An 18,815-nucleotide genomic window follows, 5' to 3' on the forward strand; every position below is an offset into this window, starting at 1 on the left:
AGCTGCCAGACGACCATGTGGCAAGTCATATCGATTTCGCGAATTGCACTCCAAACAACAGAAAAACGCAATTTTCAAGGGGTTTTTGGACATTCTAAGACCTATATATTGCAAAAATAAGAAGATAGAAGTGAGTCGTCATAGAATACTTAAGAAAACAACTCGAAAAACACCATTGAAGTCGATTCTAAAGAAGATTTCCATCAAGATTGAAGATTTCCTTTTGATTTCTTTGGGTATTATTGAGTTTCTTTGTTTTTGTGGTTATACTGTATTTTGGATGTTTTCATTTGTAAGCATAAACTAATTTTCTAAATACTTATGGAGATGAACCCTATGATGAATTTTGTCTTTTGATTTTTATTTTACGCAATAAATAATTAGATCTTGTTTTTAATTATGTCTGCTTAATTATGGGTTTAATATTTCTAAACTATTGATCCATGTTTGATGTGCTTAAATAAGAGGAGGAATAAACCTTGTTTAAGAGTAGATCTAGTGTAATTGAGTGAAGTTGCATGCAATCCTAAAAATATAATGACATAAATCTACTGGATTAGAGTCAAATATAATATGAGAATCCATAGATCAAGTTAATTAATCAACCTAGAGTTAGTTACTCTTATTCTTCCTGAAGAGAGTTATTAGCATAATTTAGGAATTTTATGGATCAAGATACTAAGTGAGAATTTGCGACAGATGAAATCTAAGTGGATTTTTTACTAGGTATTGTTTTGCTTCTTGATTGTTAATCAAATTTCTTAAATAGTTCTTTGTCGTATTCGTAGTTAATTAATTTAATTAATTTTAGTTTTAAATGATCATTCGAATAATAGAAAAACAATAATTACTAGTACTTTTAAGTCTGGATGGAAATGATTTCATTGCTTACCTTAACTATACTATTAATTGATAAGTAGTGCAATTGTCTTTATCAAATTTTTAGTAAAAGGTTTGACAATAAATTCATTACATGCAAATAAAAATAACACATAACTTATGAATTTATATGGCATAGCATATAATAGCAGCAAAATCTTTTTCCAATTGAAAGAGAAAGGAAAGCTGTACAAATTTTGTGGCACAAATTAAATACATAAAACTTTCAAATCATACACAACAATGAAAACATATCAAAATTCCAAAAGTAAAGCTATAAGGTGGCTTAGAATTTTCAGTTCTCAGATGAAAGGGATCAAAAATAAAGCACAAATAAGTATTTATAAAGTGAAACTATGAAGAAAACAGAATAGTCACCAGGGATAATAATTAATATAATCATCTCTTCCAACTTCGGCTTCGGGATAAATGATCTTTCATTCCACCAACAAGCCATGTCTCTTGGGCTATATCAGATGAAATTTCGTAGAAATCAGGGTCGTATTTCATCACTACTAAGCTCTCTTTCGCCTTCCTGTTTTCTTCTTCCATTAAAGACCTCAAATTTTTTCTTTTTTCCTCGTCTTTCCTCTTGCACTCTTGTTTGTCTCCTTGATCTTCCTCGACCTCTTCCACCCTGTTAGCTTCTTCTAACCAGCTCTTAGCAGGAGCGGATCGACAACGCATAAGCAAGAGAGCATTTGCAGGTGGGACTGCAGCAGCTTGATCATCAACATGATCGAGGGAGCTCTCTTGTTCTTTGCTTTCTTCTTTGTAAAGCCCGTTGTTTTGATTCTCCTGCAGGACCATGAACCATTTGGAAAAGACGGTTCTTGATGTCTCATTGCCTTGTACGTAATTGTGGTTTTCTTGGGGTTCTTCATCTTCATCTTCATCTTCATCTTCATCTTCATCCTCATCGTCAGTGGTGATGTCAGATTGAGGAAAAGACCCGAAACATCGAAAATCGAAACGAATGGCGCGCAAGCACGTTAAGAACTGCATGACTTCTTTTTTGAAACCGAGTGAGTCCACCCAACTTAGTCTCTTTTTTTGTTTCCTGCAGTTGTGAATTCTTTCGATCTCTTCCATCACTGATTGCCAACTTTTGCACGAGCTTGTCTTAGACCTGACTTTGATCTGTCCGGCGCATGTGACTTTCGGGGAGGTTGGTTCCGTGATCTCGGATCCCATTTGCTTGTTTTTAGCCCATAGGAGAGGGCTAGCTTGGCCGCCAGCTCCACAACCTTTTCTGGTGCTTGATTTCTTAAGGAGACGGTGGTGGTGGTGGTGGTGGTGGTGGTGGTGGTGGTGGTGGTGGCGCTTATTGGGTTCTGATGACCTTGCAGGACTACAAATGGGCTTTGGCGGCATTAGTGTGAGATGGGCTCGAGATGGGAAACATACTAGCAAATCTGCTGAAGGGGCTCCTTTGGTTTCTCTTCCTTTCATGCCAACTTTGTCCTTGGTTTCTCCTCTTATGTGCGTGCTCTTCACTTGGTTTCAGTTCCAGTTCAGTTGTTTCTTTTTTTTTAGATGTTGGAGAACGAGCACTTATGAATATTTTTATTTTTTGGTTCAAAAAAAAAATGTATATGAGGTGTGGTTGGACTTGGGATGTTTTTAAAAGAAAAGGAGGGAGAAGTTGGACAACTTTCTTTGCTTTTCAATTGCCTTTTTTTATTATTTGTACTTCTTTACCACTGCAACAACCTGTTTTTATGTTAAATTTTTCTCGTGTTTGCTCTCTTTGAAAATTGGGTTTCACAGCTCACAAGTGAGCTTCTTTCATTCTAGACCTTTGCTTTTTTTTTCCCCTTCCAAACACATTAAAAAATCAAAAGGAAAAAGAAAGAAAAGTTAAAGCCCAGGAGCTTTGTTTCATGATCAAATCATACCCTCAAGTTGTGAGCCCATGCCATTTATTCCAACCCGCATAGTGCCCATAGAAACATATGTGCCACCACCATCAAAAGTTTATATTGATCTGATTCCATAGTCTTTTACGAGACTTCAACTAGTGCTAATATTCTCGGCAGATAAAAACAAAGAGTGGAGCCTGTTTTAAGGAGATAAAAGCGTAGCCGAAAGTAATTAAGGAGAGTGAAAACAGAGGTTAAAGGAAAAAGGGTTAGGGAAGGTATAATGAGTAATGGTGCAGTACTTGAGAGCACGGGGAAAAGAATGGCCCCCCCAGCCAACTATCACCTTTGCATTGCCTTACAATTAATTACACTCTCTTTCTTTTGCTTTTTGTTTACGACTTTCCACGATGGAAGAGAAGCATAGTAAAATACTCTAAACTCCCCCTTCTTTATGATTTATAGTTATCATTATCATCATTAGAGAGAGAGAGAGAGATTAGTGGGGGGTAAACTAAGGAACCATTTTTCTTCCAAACTTCACTTCTTAATTATTAGCTATAGTTTATGTGTTTACATCATGTTTTTTCAGAATTAATCACTTGTTTCTGAACTTGCCAAATGTGATGAGATATTCTAATGGTAACCTAAAGATTAACAGTTACTTCTTTTCCTTTACTTTTTAACTCTACGATTTATATGTAAGCTTTTGATCAACTACTTGATAAAAAAATGTAAAAAAAAAAAAAGAAGCTTTTGGTAATGCTTTGAAATGATGAAAAGAAGAAGAAGAATAATGCAGATTCGAAGGGATTTTTACCAAACTGATACCCAAAGCTTCCTAAGATGGGTAGCCTCATCAGATTTTCACTCTTTTTCTTTTTATAATATAAAAGGTAGGGTCGAAAAGCTAGCGGGCCGAGCAAGCAAAGCCTAACAAAGCCTAAAGTTATGCGACTACAATCAATGAATTGGAACCACACAACTTTGAAAATTCTCTTCTTCATTTTCTATATAGACATGTAGGGCTTTGGAGGAAATGATAGACCATGCAAAGAAGGGCTGAGTTTTAAAAAAGAAGCTAGCTAAGCTACCATTTCATTGTATTTGTGGTGGTGGTGGTGCATGCATATCTAGCCCTGTCATAACAACTAGATTCCTTCCTCAACTATCATATACAAACACTCATTGTTTTTCATGACCAGACATCCGATTATGTTTTACAGTTGAGATTAAAACCCAGTTGCAAGTGTGTTTTCCATTGTATTGAGTTTATTAGTGAATATTAACTGGGCACCACGAAAAAGAAAATCTTAAATTGCGTAAGAACAACTGGCGTTACCATTGGGCAGTAGCCAACAAGAGCATTTTTTGTCAAAAAGTGGGGAGAAATTAGGTGCAGGCTAATAAACAGGTTCGTGACATAATGTATAGATTCGTAACTGAAAGGGAGAGCAAAAGCTAAAGATTTGGTGTAATGGCGTTCATATTTAAAGGCTACAAAAGAAATTGCTATGTTAACACCCATTTCCACCTTATTTTTCTTTTAACTCTTACTAGTTTTGTTTTTAATAACTAAGAAGATATGAATTTAAACACAGTAGATATATGAAAGTTGTACCAATTATTATTACTTTAAAAAAAAAGTTAGTTGATTAGCCACCCTACGGGAGGATGTGCATTTTTTTGGTTTAATGAACACGTAGCTTTATTCCCATCAAGTGCTTTTGAACTAATTTATATAATATGTGCTTTAAAGAAAGTGGCTGCTCTTTCATAATGCAAACCATATGATTCTCAAGGTGTGAAGACGGCTCAGAAGCAATCATTTTAATCTTAGAGCCTCTGGATTACTACGGACATTTGGTGGGTTTATACATTTAAAACCATTACCTTCAACTACTTGTCCAACTTACATCTTTCGAAATATAACCATTGAAGTATTAAAAGCACCAAATTTCCATATCCTATTTTTTGGATATCAATCTTTTAACTTTTTGTCACATAATTTCGTAATTCCGTCATCAACAGCCCCCCAAAAAAAAAAAAAAATCTCAACAAATAACTCCCAAGCTAATCTTCAAGTATGGGAAAGTTTCTACAAGGATCTGTCATACTTTCGATTCATGCATATGAGTTTTTTTTCCTACTTTGTTTAAAAACAGTTGAATTGGAGAAACATGTTTGATGCTAAAACTAATAAATTCAATGAAGGTACATTCGTCTTTTACAAATTTCCACCGATTATCATTGCCTGCTAAAAGAAAACCAAAGGGACAGAATGTGGGTAGAAAGGATGACGGGGTTGAAGAGAAAATGTGGGGTAAATTCAGTGAAAAACTCATGGTTTAAGGTTCAGACTTCAGAGGAAAGCTGCTTCACTCTAATAATCATAACTTCTGAATCAATGTCCCAACCTCTGTCTAGTTAAACAAATCATCCTTTTATAAACAGCGTGCAAGTCCCACAATTGTTTTCCTATTTTTTTTTATGTCAGCAGTAAAAAAATGCTATAGAGGGTTTTGTATTATAAGTTAAATTATATTATATATATTTTTAAAAATGGACAAATTAGTTCTTATACATTAAATTAAAAAATTAACTAATTATTTCTGTTAAAATTTTTATCTATTTTTACTATTAAAAATTAGTGTAGTTGACAGAATAACCAAACAGTTACACAAGGCGTGTAACATGTACCTCATGCTGACACAATGAACCATTTTTAATAGTAAAAATAGATGTAATTTTTAACTGTTTGCTCATTAATCTAATGTACAGTGACTAATTTGCTTATTTTTTAATAGAGGGGTACAATGCAATTTAACTCCTCATATAAAGACCTCTATAATACTTTTACCTTTTATATATTTTTTTTCATAGAAATTAATCTTAGAAATTCATGATTGCTTCTTCGAAGTCTTGTAACGATATTATTAAATATTTTTTAGAACAGCTAAATAAAAATAGTGGGTTGTTATAGTTGTCGAAACCATTCTTTTGAATACGGAGATCGACTTTGTTTGAAAGTGAAAATTAAAACGGGAGTCGCCACCAATCTTTTATCAGGTGTGATCGGATCACCTTTGTTTTAATAAATCAATTTTAGTTTACTAAAATAGGGCCTTTGGTCTACGAAACTTGAGAGAATGAGTTCGGGAGTCGGTTACGTGCGAGGAAGGATTAGCACCCTCGACACGCTCAAAAAATTGGTACCGAATTGATTAGTTAGTGTCTTAATGTCGAAAATTAAAAATCCGGAAGGGACTTGAAATACGATCTTTTCTATTAATACTGATTTTAAAATTCTTGAATTAGCTTAAATCGATTTGTTTAAAGATTTCCTTATCTCGAGATATCGGAGTATCACATCCTGTAAGTTAGGACACAATACCATGAATTCCCGAGCACAAGGTCGTCTTTTAATTTAAATTGGAAATCCGTGCATTTCAAAACTCAAAAGGATATTTAGCTATTTAGAACCAACAAGAGAACCGAAACCCCGTAAGTTAGGGCACAATTCTTCGATGTTCCAAAATGCGAGACATTGCCTTATTTATTGAAATTAGTAAAAACATGAATAAAAATCTTTAAAGTAATGAACAACAGAATGATATAAAATAGGCGGGAGACAAAAATAAACGAGTTGGAAATACATTGAAACAAATAATAAATATGACAACAATATTAAAACAATAACAATGCATGCGATATATTAAACGTAATAATAGTATCCAATGTGAAATAAAAATAACGAATATATACATAATAAAGATATTAAGAGTATGTACGTAAAATATATATATATTTATAAATAATAATAGTGTTAGAAATATACTATATATAGTGTTTGAAGTATATACATAAAATAGTGAAAATATAACTAGTAATGTTAAGATATATATAATATATACATATGTATAAAATGGATATAAAAAAATATGTACATAACATATATGAATATATATAATAATATTGAAATAAAATAATAAGTGATAATAGTGAAAATAATAGGTATAATAATAAATATGATAATGTATGAAAATAATACTATATATAAAAGTATATATATACTCATATAATAAAATATATGTACTAGTATTAACAATAAATATAATAGGGATAAAAATAGATATAATAATAATACGTACAAAATATGGTATTAAAAAGCATATTACATATATGTATATAACATAATATTTATATATGTACATAATATAGTGTTAAAAATACATACATAATATAGTTAAAATATATACATAAGATAACATGTAGAAAAAATATATATATATAAATAATATAGTATTAAAGATATATACATAAAATAGTATAGAAAATATATATACGTAATATAGAATTTAGAATATACCTAATATATTAAAAGAATATATATAATATAATATTAAGAAATATAATAATAACAAAAAGGAGAGAGAGAGAGAGGGTGGGTGATTTCCGACCATAAAATTGACCATGGCCACACATCGGCGCCATCGTCACGCTGACAGACCTCAAAAAACTTTTCCGGTAAAAATAGGTAAGCTTCCTCCTTTTATTTTTTTACTTTCGTATGAAAGAAACAAAATAAGATTGAAAGGAAAACAATAAGCAAACAAAGAACTTAAAACGAGAATAGACAAAGAAACCTCTCTTGCTTTGATCTTTGATTAATCTCCAAAAAAAAACTAGCTTCTCCAAAAATTAGCCTTTACAATAACTCTTCTCCTTAATTACTCTCAAAAGAAACCTCTCCAAAAAATCCTTTACAATAACTTTCTTCCCCCAAAAAACTTCCTTTTTACATTTGGCTTTATGATGGCTTTTATAGCCTTGTTACAATATTTTTTATTATTTGCTATCTTTTCTTTTTGCAAGATGGAGCAAGTGGAGGAGCAAGTGGCAGACAATGGATATAAAAAATGGGAGGAAATTAAGACAAGTGGGAAAGTGGCTAGGTGGCTAGGGTTTCTTAATTTTTTTTGGGGGGGTTAGGGCTAGGGTTAAATGTGGGCCTAAGTGTGGGTTAATTTAGATGGGTTTTGTTTTTTTTCTTGTTGTAAATGGGTTTAATTTGTGGTAGGCCAAAATTGGCTTGCAACAGCTGCCCCTCTTTGCTCATTATCGTGTAACGGGAATAGAGCAAAGACATAATGAAAGGCCAATTTTGCCCCGTTTTGCCGAGTCTTGACTTCATTAGTACTCCTCTTGTTCAGATAGTCTTTTTCCAATCCATTGTATCTTGTTGTTTTGATTCAATCCACTACATCTTCTGATATATGCCTGGTAGCTTCGATCTACTCCAATGTAACTTCAAAAAGATAAGATCTACAGGTTCAATCTGCTCTTCCATCGCTTTAGTCAGATAAGGTTTGCGGTCTTCTCTTCTGCAACTTTTAGAAAGGCAAGATCTGATATCCTCGATCAGCTCCACTGCAACTTCAATTAGCTTTACTGTAACTTCAGGGATATAAAATTTGGTGTCTTCAATCAGCTCCAATCTTTATTCTTTACTCAGCATGTGATCCTGAGCTCAACTCATTTCTCGCGATATGAATTGACTCTTTAAAACTAAACATTAAAAATAGAAATTGAAAATAGCTCAGCAGGTGAGCCAAGGCTCAACTCACTTCTCGCAATATGAGTTGATTTTTGAAAAATATAGATTGAAAAACAAAAATTGAAAATACCTCAGCGTGTCATGAGGCTCAACTCACCTCTCGCAATATGAGTTGATTTTTGAAAAGCAGAAATTGAAAAACAGAAATTGAAAAGCAGAAATTGAAAATACCTCAGCGTGTCCTGAGGCTCAACTCACCTCTCGCAATATGAGTTGATTTTGACAAATAGAAATTGAAAATACTTCAGCATGTGAGCCGAGGCTCAACTCACCTCTCGCAATATGAGTTGATTTTTTTGAAAAATATAAATTGAAAAGCAGAAATTGAAAATACCTCAGCGTGCCCCGAGGCTCAACTCACCTCTCGCAATATGAGTTGATTTTTTGAAAATTATAAACAGAAATTAAAATTACCTTAGCGTGTCCTGAGGCTCAACTCACCTCTCGCAATATGAGTTGATTTTGACGAACAGAAATTGAAAAACGGAAATTGAAAATACCTCAGCATGTGAGCCGAGGCTCAACTCACCTCTCGCAATATGAGTTGATTTTTTGAAAAATATAAATTGAAAAGTAGAAATTGAAAATACCTCAGCATGTGAGCCGAGGCTCAACTCACCTCTCGCAATATGAGTTGATTTTTGAAAAATATAAATTGAAAAAATAGAAATTGAAAAGCAGAAATTAAAAACAGAATTTGAAAAGACCTCAGCGTGTGGCCCGAGACTCAACTCACCTCTCGCAATATGAGTTGATTTTTGAAAAGCAGAAATTGAAAACGCCTCAGCGTGTGACCCGAGGCTCAACTCACCTCTCGCAATATGAGTTGATTCTTTTGAAAAGTAGAAATTGAAAAGCAGAAATTGAAAATACCTCAGCGTGTCCCGAGGCTCAACTCACCTCTCGCAATGTGAGTTGATTTTTTAAAAGCAGAAATTGAAAACGCCTCAGCGTGTGACCCGAGGTTCAACTCACCTCTCGCAATATGAGTTGATTCTTTTGAAAAGTAGAAATTGAAAAGCAGAAATTGAAAATACCTCAACGTGTCCTGAGGCTCAACTCACCTCTCGCAATGTGAGTTGATTTTTTTGATAAAAATAGAATTTGAAAATACCTCAGCGTGTCCCGAGGCTCAACTCACCTCTCGCAATATGAGTTGATTTTGACGAATAGAAATTGAAAAACAGAAATTGAAAATACTCAGCATGTGAGCCGAGGCTCAACTCACCTCTCGCAATATGAGTTGGATTTTTGAAAAATAAATTGACAAACGAAAATTGAAAATACCTCAGCGTCTTGAGGCTCAACTCACCTCTCGCAATATGAGTTGATTTTTTTTTTGAAAAATAGAAATTGAAAATACCTCAGCATGTCTTGAGGCTCAACTCATTTCTCTCAATATGAGTTGAATTTTGAAAACAGAAATTGAAATTACCTCAACGTGTCTTGAGGCTCAACTCATTTCTCGTAATATGAGTTGAGTTTTGAAAACAGAAATTGAAATTACCTCAACGTGTCTTGAGGATCAACTCATTTATCGCAATATGAGCTGATTTTTTTGAAAGATAGAAATTGAAAATACCTCAGCATGTGAACCGAGGCTCAACTCACCTCTCGCAATATGAGTTGATTTTTTGAAAACAGAAATTGAAAATACCTCAACGTGTCTTGAGGCTTAACTCATTTCTCGCAATATGAGTTGAATTTTGAAAACAGAAATTGAAATTACCTCAGCATGTCCCAAGGCTCAACTCATTTCTCACAATATGAGTTGAATTTTGAAAACAGAAATTGAAAATACCTCAACGTGTCTTGAGGCTCAACTCATTTCTCGGAATATGTGTTGATTTTTTTAAAAGACAGAAATTGAAAATACCTCAACATGTGAACCGAGGCTCAACTCACCTCTCGCAATATGAGTTGATTTTTGAAAACAGAAATTGAAAATACCTCAACGTGTCTTGAGGCTCAACTCATTTCTCGCAATATGAGTTGAATTTTGAAAACAGAAATTGAAATTACCTCAACGTGTCCCAAGGCTCAACTCATTTCTCGCAATATGAGTTGAATTTTGAAAACAGAAATTGAAAATACCTCAACGTGTCTTGAGGCTCAACTCATTTCTCGCAATATGAGTTGATTTTTTTGAAAGAAAAATTGAAAATACCTCAGCATGTGAACCGAGGCTCAACTCACCTCTCGCTATATGAGTTGATTTTTGAAAACAGAAATTGAAAATACCTCAACATGTCTTGAGGCTCAACTCATTTCTCGCAATATGAGTTGAATTTTGAAAACAGAAATTGAAATTACCTCAACGTGTCCCAAGGCTCAACTCATTTCTCGCAATATGAGTTGAATTTTGAAAACAGAAATTGAAAATACCTCAACATGTCTTGAGGCTCAACTCATTTCCCGCAATATGAGTTGATTTTTTTGAAAGACAGAAATTAAAAATACCTCAGCATGTGAACCGAGGCTCAACTCACCTCTCGCAATATGAGTTGATTTTTGAAAACAAAAATTGAAAATACCTCGACGTGTCTTGAGGCTCAACTCATTTCTCGCAATATGAGTTGAATTTTGAAAACAGAAATTGAAATTACCTCAGCGTGTCTCGAGGCTCAACTCACCTCTCGCAATATGAGTTGATTTTTTTTTTGAAAAATAGAAATTGAAAATACCTCAGCATGTCTTGAGGCTCAACTCATTTCTCGCAATATGAGCTGAATTTTGAAAACGGAAGTAACAACATCAAAATACCAAAACCTGTCATCTAGTGGAACTCAGGTGTCTTTTCCTTTGATTTAGTACAGCTATCATCACATCCTCTCGCTCTACTGGAGTATCTGTATATGTCATGCATGACGTTATCATGATATGCACATGTTTGTCTTGAATGATTTTATGCCTACATGATTATGCTATGAGCTTTAGGCATGTTTTTCGTATGTCCTTCTTCGTCATGATTTTTGCGATGACTTGTATTCATTACTTCGGCTCTTGACTTTCTCTTTAGGCCCTGTACCTGTCCTCAGGCTTCACGAACAATCTGCGTTTCTCAGTTATCGCTTTCTTGCCCCTGGTTGAACTTTGTCCTTGCGTTGAGGCTCTTGTACTTATCAAGTTCTTATCCAGGTAATGCTTAACATTTCTTTTGTTTAGAGTATGTCATTTTACTATTTATCATGAAAATAAACGACATAATGAGATGCATGAAAATGGTCAGGTAGGGACAAAGGGATACCTCACATTTATTTATTCCAAACGTGGCAAACAAAGAAAATTAACCAATGATAATGAGAAAGTGTCATAAAGAGAAAACGGATCGTATTCAATGGATACAGATGCTCTAGATATTCAACACACGAACTCTTCCATGTTTCTTATCAAGAATCTTTTCTAGCATGACTTCTTGCGTAGAAGATTTCGAGCTACTGAAAAATGTTTCAAATGCTGTAGTTTCTTTATTTAACCCACCGTTCAACCGCCTTGCTCTTTAAGCCCGGGTTTACTTCATTAGAATGCCCTTTCGGGCTTTCATCCTAATCTTTTGTGTTAATCAAGATGCCCTTTTTGGGTTTTCACCTTGATCCCCCCCCTTTTTTTTTTAGGCATAATATTTCTTCACAGCATCTGAATTCACTGGATTAGGTAACTCCTTCCCATCCATCTCAATGAGAAGCAAAGCTCTGCCCGAGAATACCTTCTTTACGACATATGGTCATTCCCAATTTGGTGCCCATTTTCCTCGTAAGTCCTTCTGTATTGGAAGAATCTTTCTCAGCACGAGTTCTCCTTCGTGGAATTCTCTTGGCCGTATTTTCTTGTCATGGGCTGCGATCATTCTCTTCTGGTACATCTGTCCGTGACAAATTGCCTTTAAACGTTTTTTTTCGATGAGGTTTAACTGGTCATATCGAGCTCGAACCCATTCTGCCTCCTCTAGTTTCGAATCCATTAAGACTCGTAAAGAGGGGATCTCAACTTCGATAGGTAGCACAGCTTCTATTCCATAGACCAGAGAGAAAGGAGTTACCCCCATAGATGTCCGTACAGATGTGCGATATGCATACAAAGCAAATGGTAGCTTCTCGTGCCAATCTTTATATGTCTCAATCATTTTCCCATTAATCTTCTTAATATTCTTGTTGGCCGCTTCAACAACTCCGTTTATTTTCGGGCGATAGGGTGACGAGTTATGATACTTTATTTGAAACTGCTCACACACTTCCTTCATCATCTTGTTGTTCAGATTCAAGGCGTTATCTGAAATGATTCTCTCAGGCAAACCATATCGACAAATGATTTTCTTTTTCAAAAATCTGCAAACTGTAGTCTTTGTCACATTGGCAAACGAAGCAGCTTCTATCCATTTTGTGAAGTAATCAATAACCAAAAAAATGAACCGGTGTCCATTAGAAGCTTTTGGGGAAATTGGCCCTATAACATCCATACCCCACATAGAAAAGGGCCACGAAGAAGTCATGACATAAAGGGGCGAAGGGCCTACATGAATCTTATCGCCATAAATTTGACATTTATGGCATTTTCTTGCAAAACTAATACAGTCGCTTTCCATCGTCAGCCAGTAGTAACCGAGTCTCATAATCTTCCTGGACATAGTGAAACCATTGGAATGTGTCCCACAAATTCCCTCGTGGACATCTTCAAGTATTTTTCTGGCTTCAACAGCATCTACGCATCTCAAGAGCACTTGATCTTTTCCTCTTTTGTACAGGATGTTCCCATCAATAACAAATCCCGCTGCCATTCTTTTGATTGTTCGTTTGTCATTCTCATTTGCTTGTTCGGGATACTTTTGGTTCTTGACATATTCTAAGATATCATAGAACCATGGTCATCATCTGGCTCTTTTTCAATGCTGAAACAATGTGCAAGAACTTCATATATGCTCATTTGAAGAAGCATTATTTATGTTTCTCTGTTTGCTTTGAACATTGAAGCCAAAGTGGCCAGGGCATCAGCCAATTGGTTTTCTTCTCGTGGGAGGTAATTAAAAGTTATTTCTTCGGATTCTTTAATCAGCTCTGCCACTAGATCACTGTATTTGACCAGTTTCGAATCTCTCACTTCCCAATCTCTACGGATTTGGTATATCACCAAGGCTGAGTCTCCGTATACCTCTAAAGTTTTGATGTTTCGTCCAATTGCTGCACGAAGTCCCATGATACAAGCCTCATATTCTGCTATGTTATTGGTACAGAAAAAGTTCAGCCTGGCAGTGAGTGGGTAATGGTTTCCTTCTGGTGATACTAAGACTGCTCCAATCCCATGCCCCAATGCATTCGATGCACCATCAAAGCTCATCTTCCATGAATTTTCTTTTGATGACTCACATTATTTTTCTGTAATGCACATCAAGTCTTCATATGGGAAATCAAATCTCAATGGCTCGTATTCCTCCATTGTTCTAGTTGCTAAGAAGTCAGCTATTGCGCTCCCTTTTATCGACTTTTGGCTCACATAGACGATATCATATTCTGATAGTAAGATCTGCCATCGTGTCATTCTTCTTGAGAGTGCAGGTGATTCCATCATGCACTTTATTGGGTCCAACTTTGAAATTAGTCATGTCGTATGATACAGCATATATTGTCTGAGTCTCCGAGCTACCCAAACCAGAGCGCAACAGTATTTTTCTATGGACGAATACTTTGCCTCATATTCAGTGAACTTTTTGCTGAGGTAGTAGATCGTCTTTTCTTTCTTTCCGGACTCGTCTTGTTGCCCCAGTACGCAACCCATTGAATTCTCGAACACAGTCAAATACAATATCAATGGTCTTCCCGGCATTGGTGGTACTAACACTGGAGGATTAGACAAATACTATTTTATCTTGTTAAAAGCCACTTGGCACTTCTCGTTTCATTCTCCGGGATAATGTTTTCGAAGGAGTCGAAAGATTGGGTCGCATTGGTTGGTAAGTTGAGCGATAAATCGGGTGATGTAGTTTAATCTCTCTAAAAATCCTCTGACTTTCTTTTGCGTGCACGGAGGTGGCAACTCTTGAATGGCTTTTATTTTATCTGGATCAACTTCAATGCCTCTCTCGCTAACAATGAAGCCAAGCAATTTTCCTGAGGTAGCCCCAAACGTACATTTGGCCGGATTGAGCTTTAGCTAGAACTTTCTCAGTCTGTCGAACAACTTCTTCAGGTTCACTACATGCTCTTCTTCCCCTCGGGATTTAGCAATCATATCGTCGACATAGACCTCTATTTCTTTATACATCATGTCATGGAATAACGTCACTATAGCCCTTTGATATGTTGCCCCAGCATTCTTTAACCCAAATGGCATCACCTTGTAGCAGAATGTTCCCCACATTGTTACGAAGGTAGTTTTTTCCATATCCTCAGGGGCCATTTTGATCTGATTATACCCCGAGAATCCATCCATGAAAGAAAACAATGAATGTTTTGCTGTGTTATCCACCAACGTATCAATGTGTGGTAAGGGAAAATTATCTTTGGGACATGTTCGATTCAGGTCACGATAATCCACGCACATTCGTACTTTGCCATCTTTCTTTGGTACCGGAACTATGTTGGCCACCGACTCTGGATATTTGGATGTTTGTAGGAAGCCAGCATCAAATTGCTTCTTGACTTCCTCTTTTATTTTCAACAACATTTCAGGTCTTATCCGTCTTAGCTTTTGTTGAATGGGTTTGCATTCTGGCTTCAATGGGAGCTTATGGACCACTACATCTTCATCCAATCCTGGCATATCCTGATATGACCATGCGAATACATCTTTGTACTCACGGAGCAAAGCAATCAAATTATGCCTGGTGCCTCCTAAAATAGAGGTCTCAATCTTCACTTCTTGCTTCCTTTCTTCAGCTCCCAAGTTTATTGTTTCAACAGATTCTTGATGAGGCAAAATCTGTTTATCCTCTTATTCCACCATTCCTAGCAAGTCAGGAGACAAGACATAGTCTTCAGCATTTTCTTCGGCTTCGAATTCTCCTAAACAAACAGCCTTCTCAAAATCGATTTCAGGACTCGTAACGGGTTTGTTCATGCAATTGATATCTGAGCACCTGAAAATTGAATGGAAAAGGAAACTATAGAGGGGCATCTAAGTATTGAAACCAACAAACTGAATATTATGGTATGGCATGAGGCAAATGGAAAGATAGGCTATGAAATGATTATGGAATTAGTGCTAATGCGAAAAATTGTGACAAAATGCATCTTCATTGATATTCATTTAAATGATAAATAGCGAATGCAAGCTCTTACAAAAGAATTCTATTATATCTAAGGACATAACAAAATATTAACGTTTGAGCATTACTCTGAAGACTTATAAACTACAAGAAGATCCTCGGCAGTCCAATTGTTCAACATGAAACCCGGGGGACAAAGGCGTATCTTTGAGACGTCTTTACTCGCGTCAGCTCCTTTGTCAATGACATTTATACTGATATTCTGAAAACCCTCTTCGATCATTAACATTGTGCTTTGTGCACTATACTGCCCTGGGTATATCATTCCCGTAGACGTAAATGTTCTTGACAAATGAGGGAATTCCATGGGCTCCCATTCTAGTTCTCGGCCTAATGTTCTCGTGATCCTTCTTTTCTGATCTTTCTTCCACTGCTTTCTTCTTTGACGCATGTCCGGCTGGAACCCTAAACCGTATCGAGCCTTGTGGTGTACTGGCTTTAGAGCCCTGACTATTCCTTGCAGATATCTCCCTAAAAATCCTCTGCTCGCTCGAGCTCCCCTTCCTATAGTCAACTTGACACCCATTCTGGTATTTCTTGACAGTTTTGGCACCGAAATTCTATTTCCCTCAGCGACAAAAGTGGCATTGACAAATTCAAGGGATCGGAAGGAACATTCCACTGCATCTTTGCTTACTTCAAGATATGGTGCATCAGCAAAAATAGATGCGATAATGTCTTCTTCTCCCTCGACAGTGACCAAATAACCATCCATGATAAACTTTACTTTTTGATGGAGAGAGGATGGAACTGCTCCAGTAGAATGGATCTAGGGCCTTCCCAGAAGGTAATTATACGAGGGTGTAATGTCCATGACTTGGAACTCGACATTGTAAATGTAAGGGCCCACTTCTAAAGGGATATCAATCTTTCCCATAACTTCATGCCTTGTCCCATCGAATGCCCTTACCGTGGAATGACAGGGCCTTAAATAGGACAGATTTATCGGAATTCTAGAAAGCGTGGCCAAAAGCATGACATTGAGTGCCGAGCCAATTATCGATAAACACATTCGGTATTATGTAGCCATTGCAACGCGTCGTAATATGTAGTGCTTTCACGGAGCCTCTACCATTGGGTAGTATTTCGTCATCACTAAAAGAAATGAAATTATCCGTATTCAAGTTGTTCACCCATCTGTTCAGCTTCTCCACGGATATATTGTTTGCCACGTAAGCTTGATTCAACACCTTCAGCAAAGCGTTCTGGTGTGGCTTCAAATTTAGCAGCAGAGATAAAACCGAGATTCGTGCTGGTTGCTAATTCAATTGTTCCACCACATTGTATTCACTGTGTTTGATAAATTTCAAGAACTCCTGTGCTTCCTCCACATCCACAGGCTTTTTAGTTTCTTGCACGGGTGGAATTTCTTGCTCGACTTCGGCCTCATGCATCACTGCTTTCCCTTTTTGCTTCCAGTCACTGTTCTTCTTCACTGGTTCGACCTCTTTCGAATAACATCTTCCACTTCGGGTAAAATGACCTACCTCTCCAACATCTCCAGTTATGGCTTTGAGCTTTTCATCTTCCGGTGTGACGATATTGATGTCATATTTCCATGGTACGACTTTGTCGTCCTTGTACGAAAAAGGAGACGGTACTTCGATTATCATTTTTGGTTTCACCGGCTCTTTCGTCGCATCGTAATAAATTATTAACGGTCGATCCGCGCTATAAGGGAGAGTGATGACTGGTTGTCAGAGGTGCATACTTCTCTTTCGTTAGTCTCTTCCCTCTTGTTAAGGACCTTAATCTCCTTCTTATCCATCCAGTCTTGAAGCAACCTTTTAAATTCCTCACACGACTAAATGTCGTGTCCTACAATTCCATGAAAATTGCAAAAACTTTGACCTTCTTCTCCAAGAATTTTATCGGGGTGACAAAGTAATCCTTTCTTAACCAGTACCTCCCAGATTTTCTGCAGAGGCGTCTTTATTTCCGAAACACATCTTTTGACTTTCCATTCGTCCTCTTTCCCCACTGTGCTCACATTCCCTTCAGCATGGTTAGGGAACGGGTTCCGAGTTACGTTACTGGCACTATCGAACCGTAGGATACCTGCACAATGAGTCCTTGAACTCTCCTCTTAAAAGCTAGGCAATTCTCCGTGGAATGCCCCCGGTTCCCCGCGTGGTATGCACAACTAGCATTTGGATCATACCACTTTGGGTATGGAGGTTTAAGGGGTGCCATGTAATGGGGAGAAATCAGCTGTTTCTCCAGAAGTTTTGGGTACAATTCCCCACACGACACAAAGATAGGAGTAAATTGCAGTCTCTCGGGATTAGGCCTTGCTGGTCTTGGTTCGTTTCTGGGCTGGCTTTGAGTGGGTACCGTGTTTTGTGGGAATATGGTGACGGGTCTTTGGTTGTTCATGGCGTATACGAGGTAGGAAGGAGGTGGTGTTTGGTAGTAAGTGGTTTGAGGGGGATAATAGAAATTTGAAGGTAGATAACTTCAAGGTCGGGGTTGGTTTGGATATGGATTAGGGGCATAACGACTTCCTATTCCCACCATGTGGGCTTCTGGTTCTTTCTTCTTCATAGGTGCTACCCTTCTTGAACTTTCTTGACCTTCCATTCTACCGCTCTTGACGGCGTTCTCTATAAGCTCACCGGATATTACAATATCCGCGAAGTCCTTCGTGGCGCTTCCCACTAGTTTGTCATAAAACGGCGTCTTTAAGGTGTTGATAAAAAGGACGGTTACCTCCGTTTTCGTTAGTGGGGTTCCACTTGGGCTGAGATGTCCCTCTATCTCTGCGCGTACTGTCTAAAAGTTTCTGACAGCTTTTTCTCTATCATTTATAAAGTCATCCGATCAGGCACCATATCTGATATATGCTTGTACTGCTCACAGAATGCCGACGCCAAGTCTTTCCAAGATCGGATCCTTTCCTTACTGAGCTGGTTGTACCACCGAAAAGCCGATCCTACTAGACTGTCTTGAAAATAATTTACAAGTAGCTTATCTTCATTCACGTAACCGGTCATTTTTCGACAAAACATGACAAGATGTGCTTTTGGACATCTTGTCCCATCGTACTTTTCGAAATCAGGCACCTTGAACTTCGGAGGCAGGATTAGGTCCGGTACCAAACTAAGTTCTTTAGCACCTAGTACCGAGAAGGCTTCAGTGCCTTCTATTGCCTTGAGTCTTTCTTCCAAACTCCTATACTTCTCTTGAGCCTTGTGATCAT

At 36.9% G+C, this 18,815-nt stretch overlaps 1 protein-coding gene across 1 annotated transcript; it reads right to left on the bottom strand.

Moving 5' to 3' along the window:
• Positions 1-1,025: 1,025 nt before the first annotated feature.
• On the bottom strand, positions 1,026-3,013 carry LOC108469238 (uncharacterized). The gene has a single exon (XM_017770130.2). The coding sequence runs from the start codon at positions 2,329-2,331 to the stop codon at positions 1,279-1,281; it is 1,053 nt and encodes a 350-aa protein (XP_017625619.1). The 5' UTR covers positions 2,332-3,013; the 3' UTR covers positions 1,026-1,278.
• Positions 3,014-18,815: the final 15,802 nt, after the last annotated feature.

The sequence above is a fragment of the Gossypium arboreum genome, chromosome 5, assembly GCF_025698485.1.
Source record: "Gossypium arboreum isolate Shixiya-1 chromosome 5, ASM2569848v2, whole genome shotgun sequence".
NCBI lineage: Eukaryota > Viridiplantae > Streptophyta > Magnoliopsida > Malvales > Malvaceae > Gossypium > Gossypium arboreum.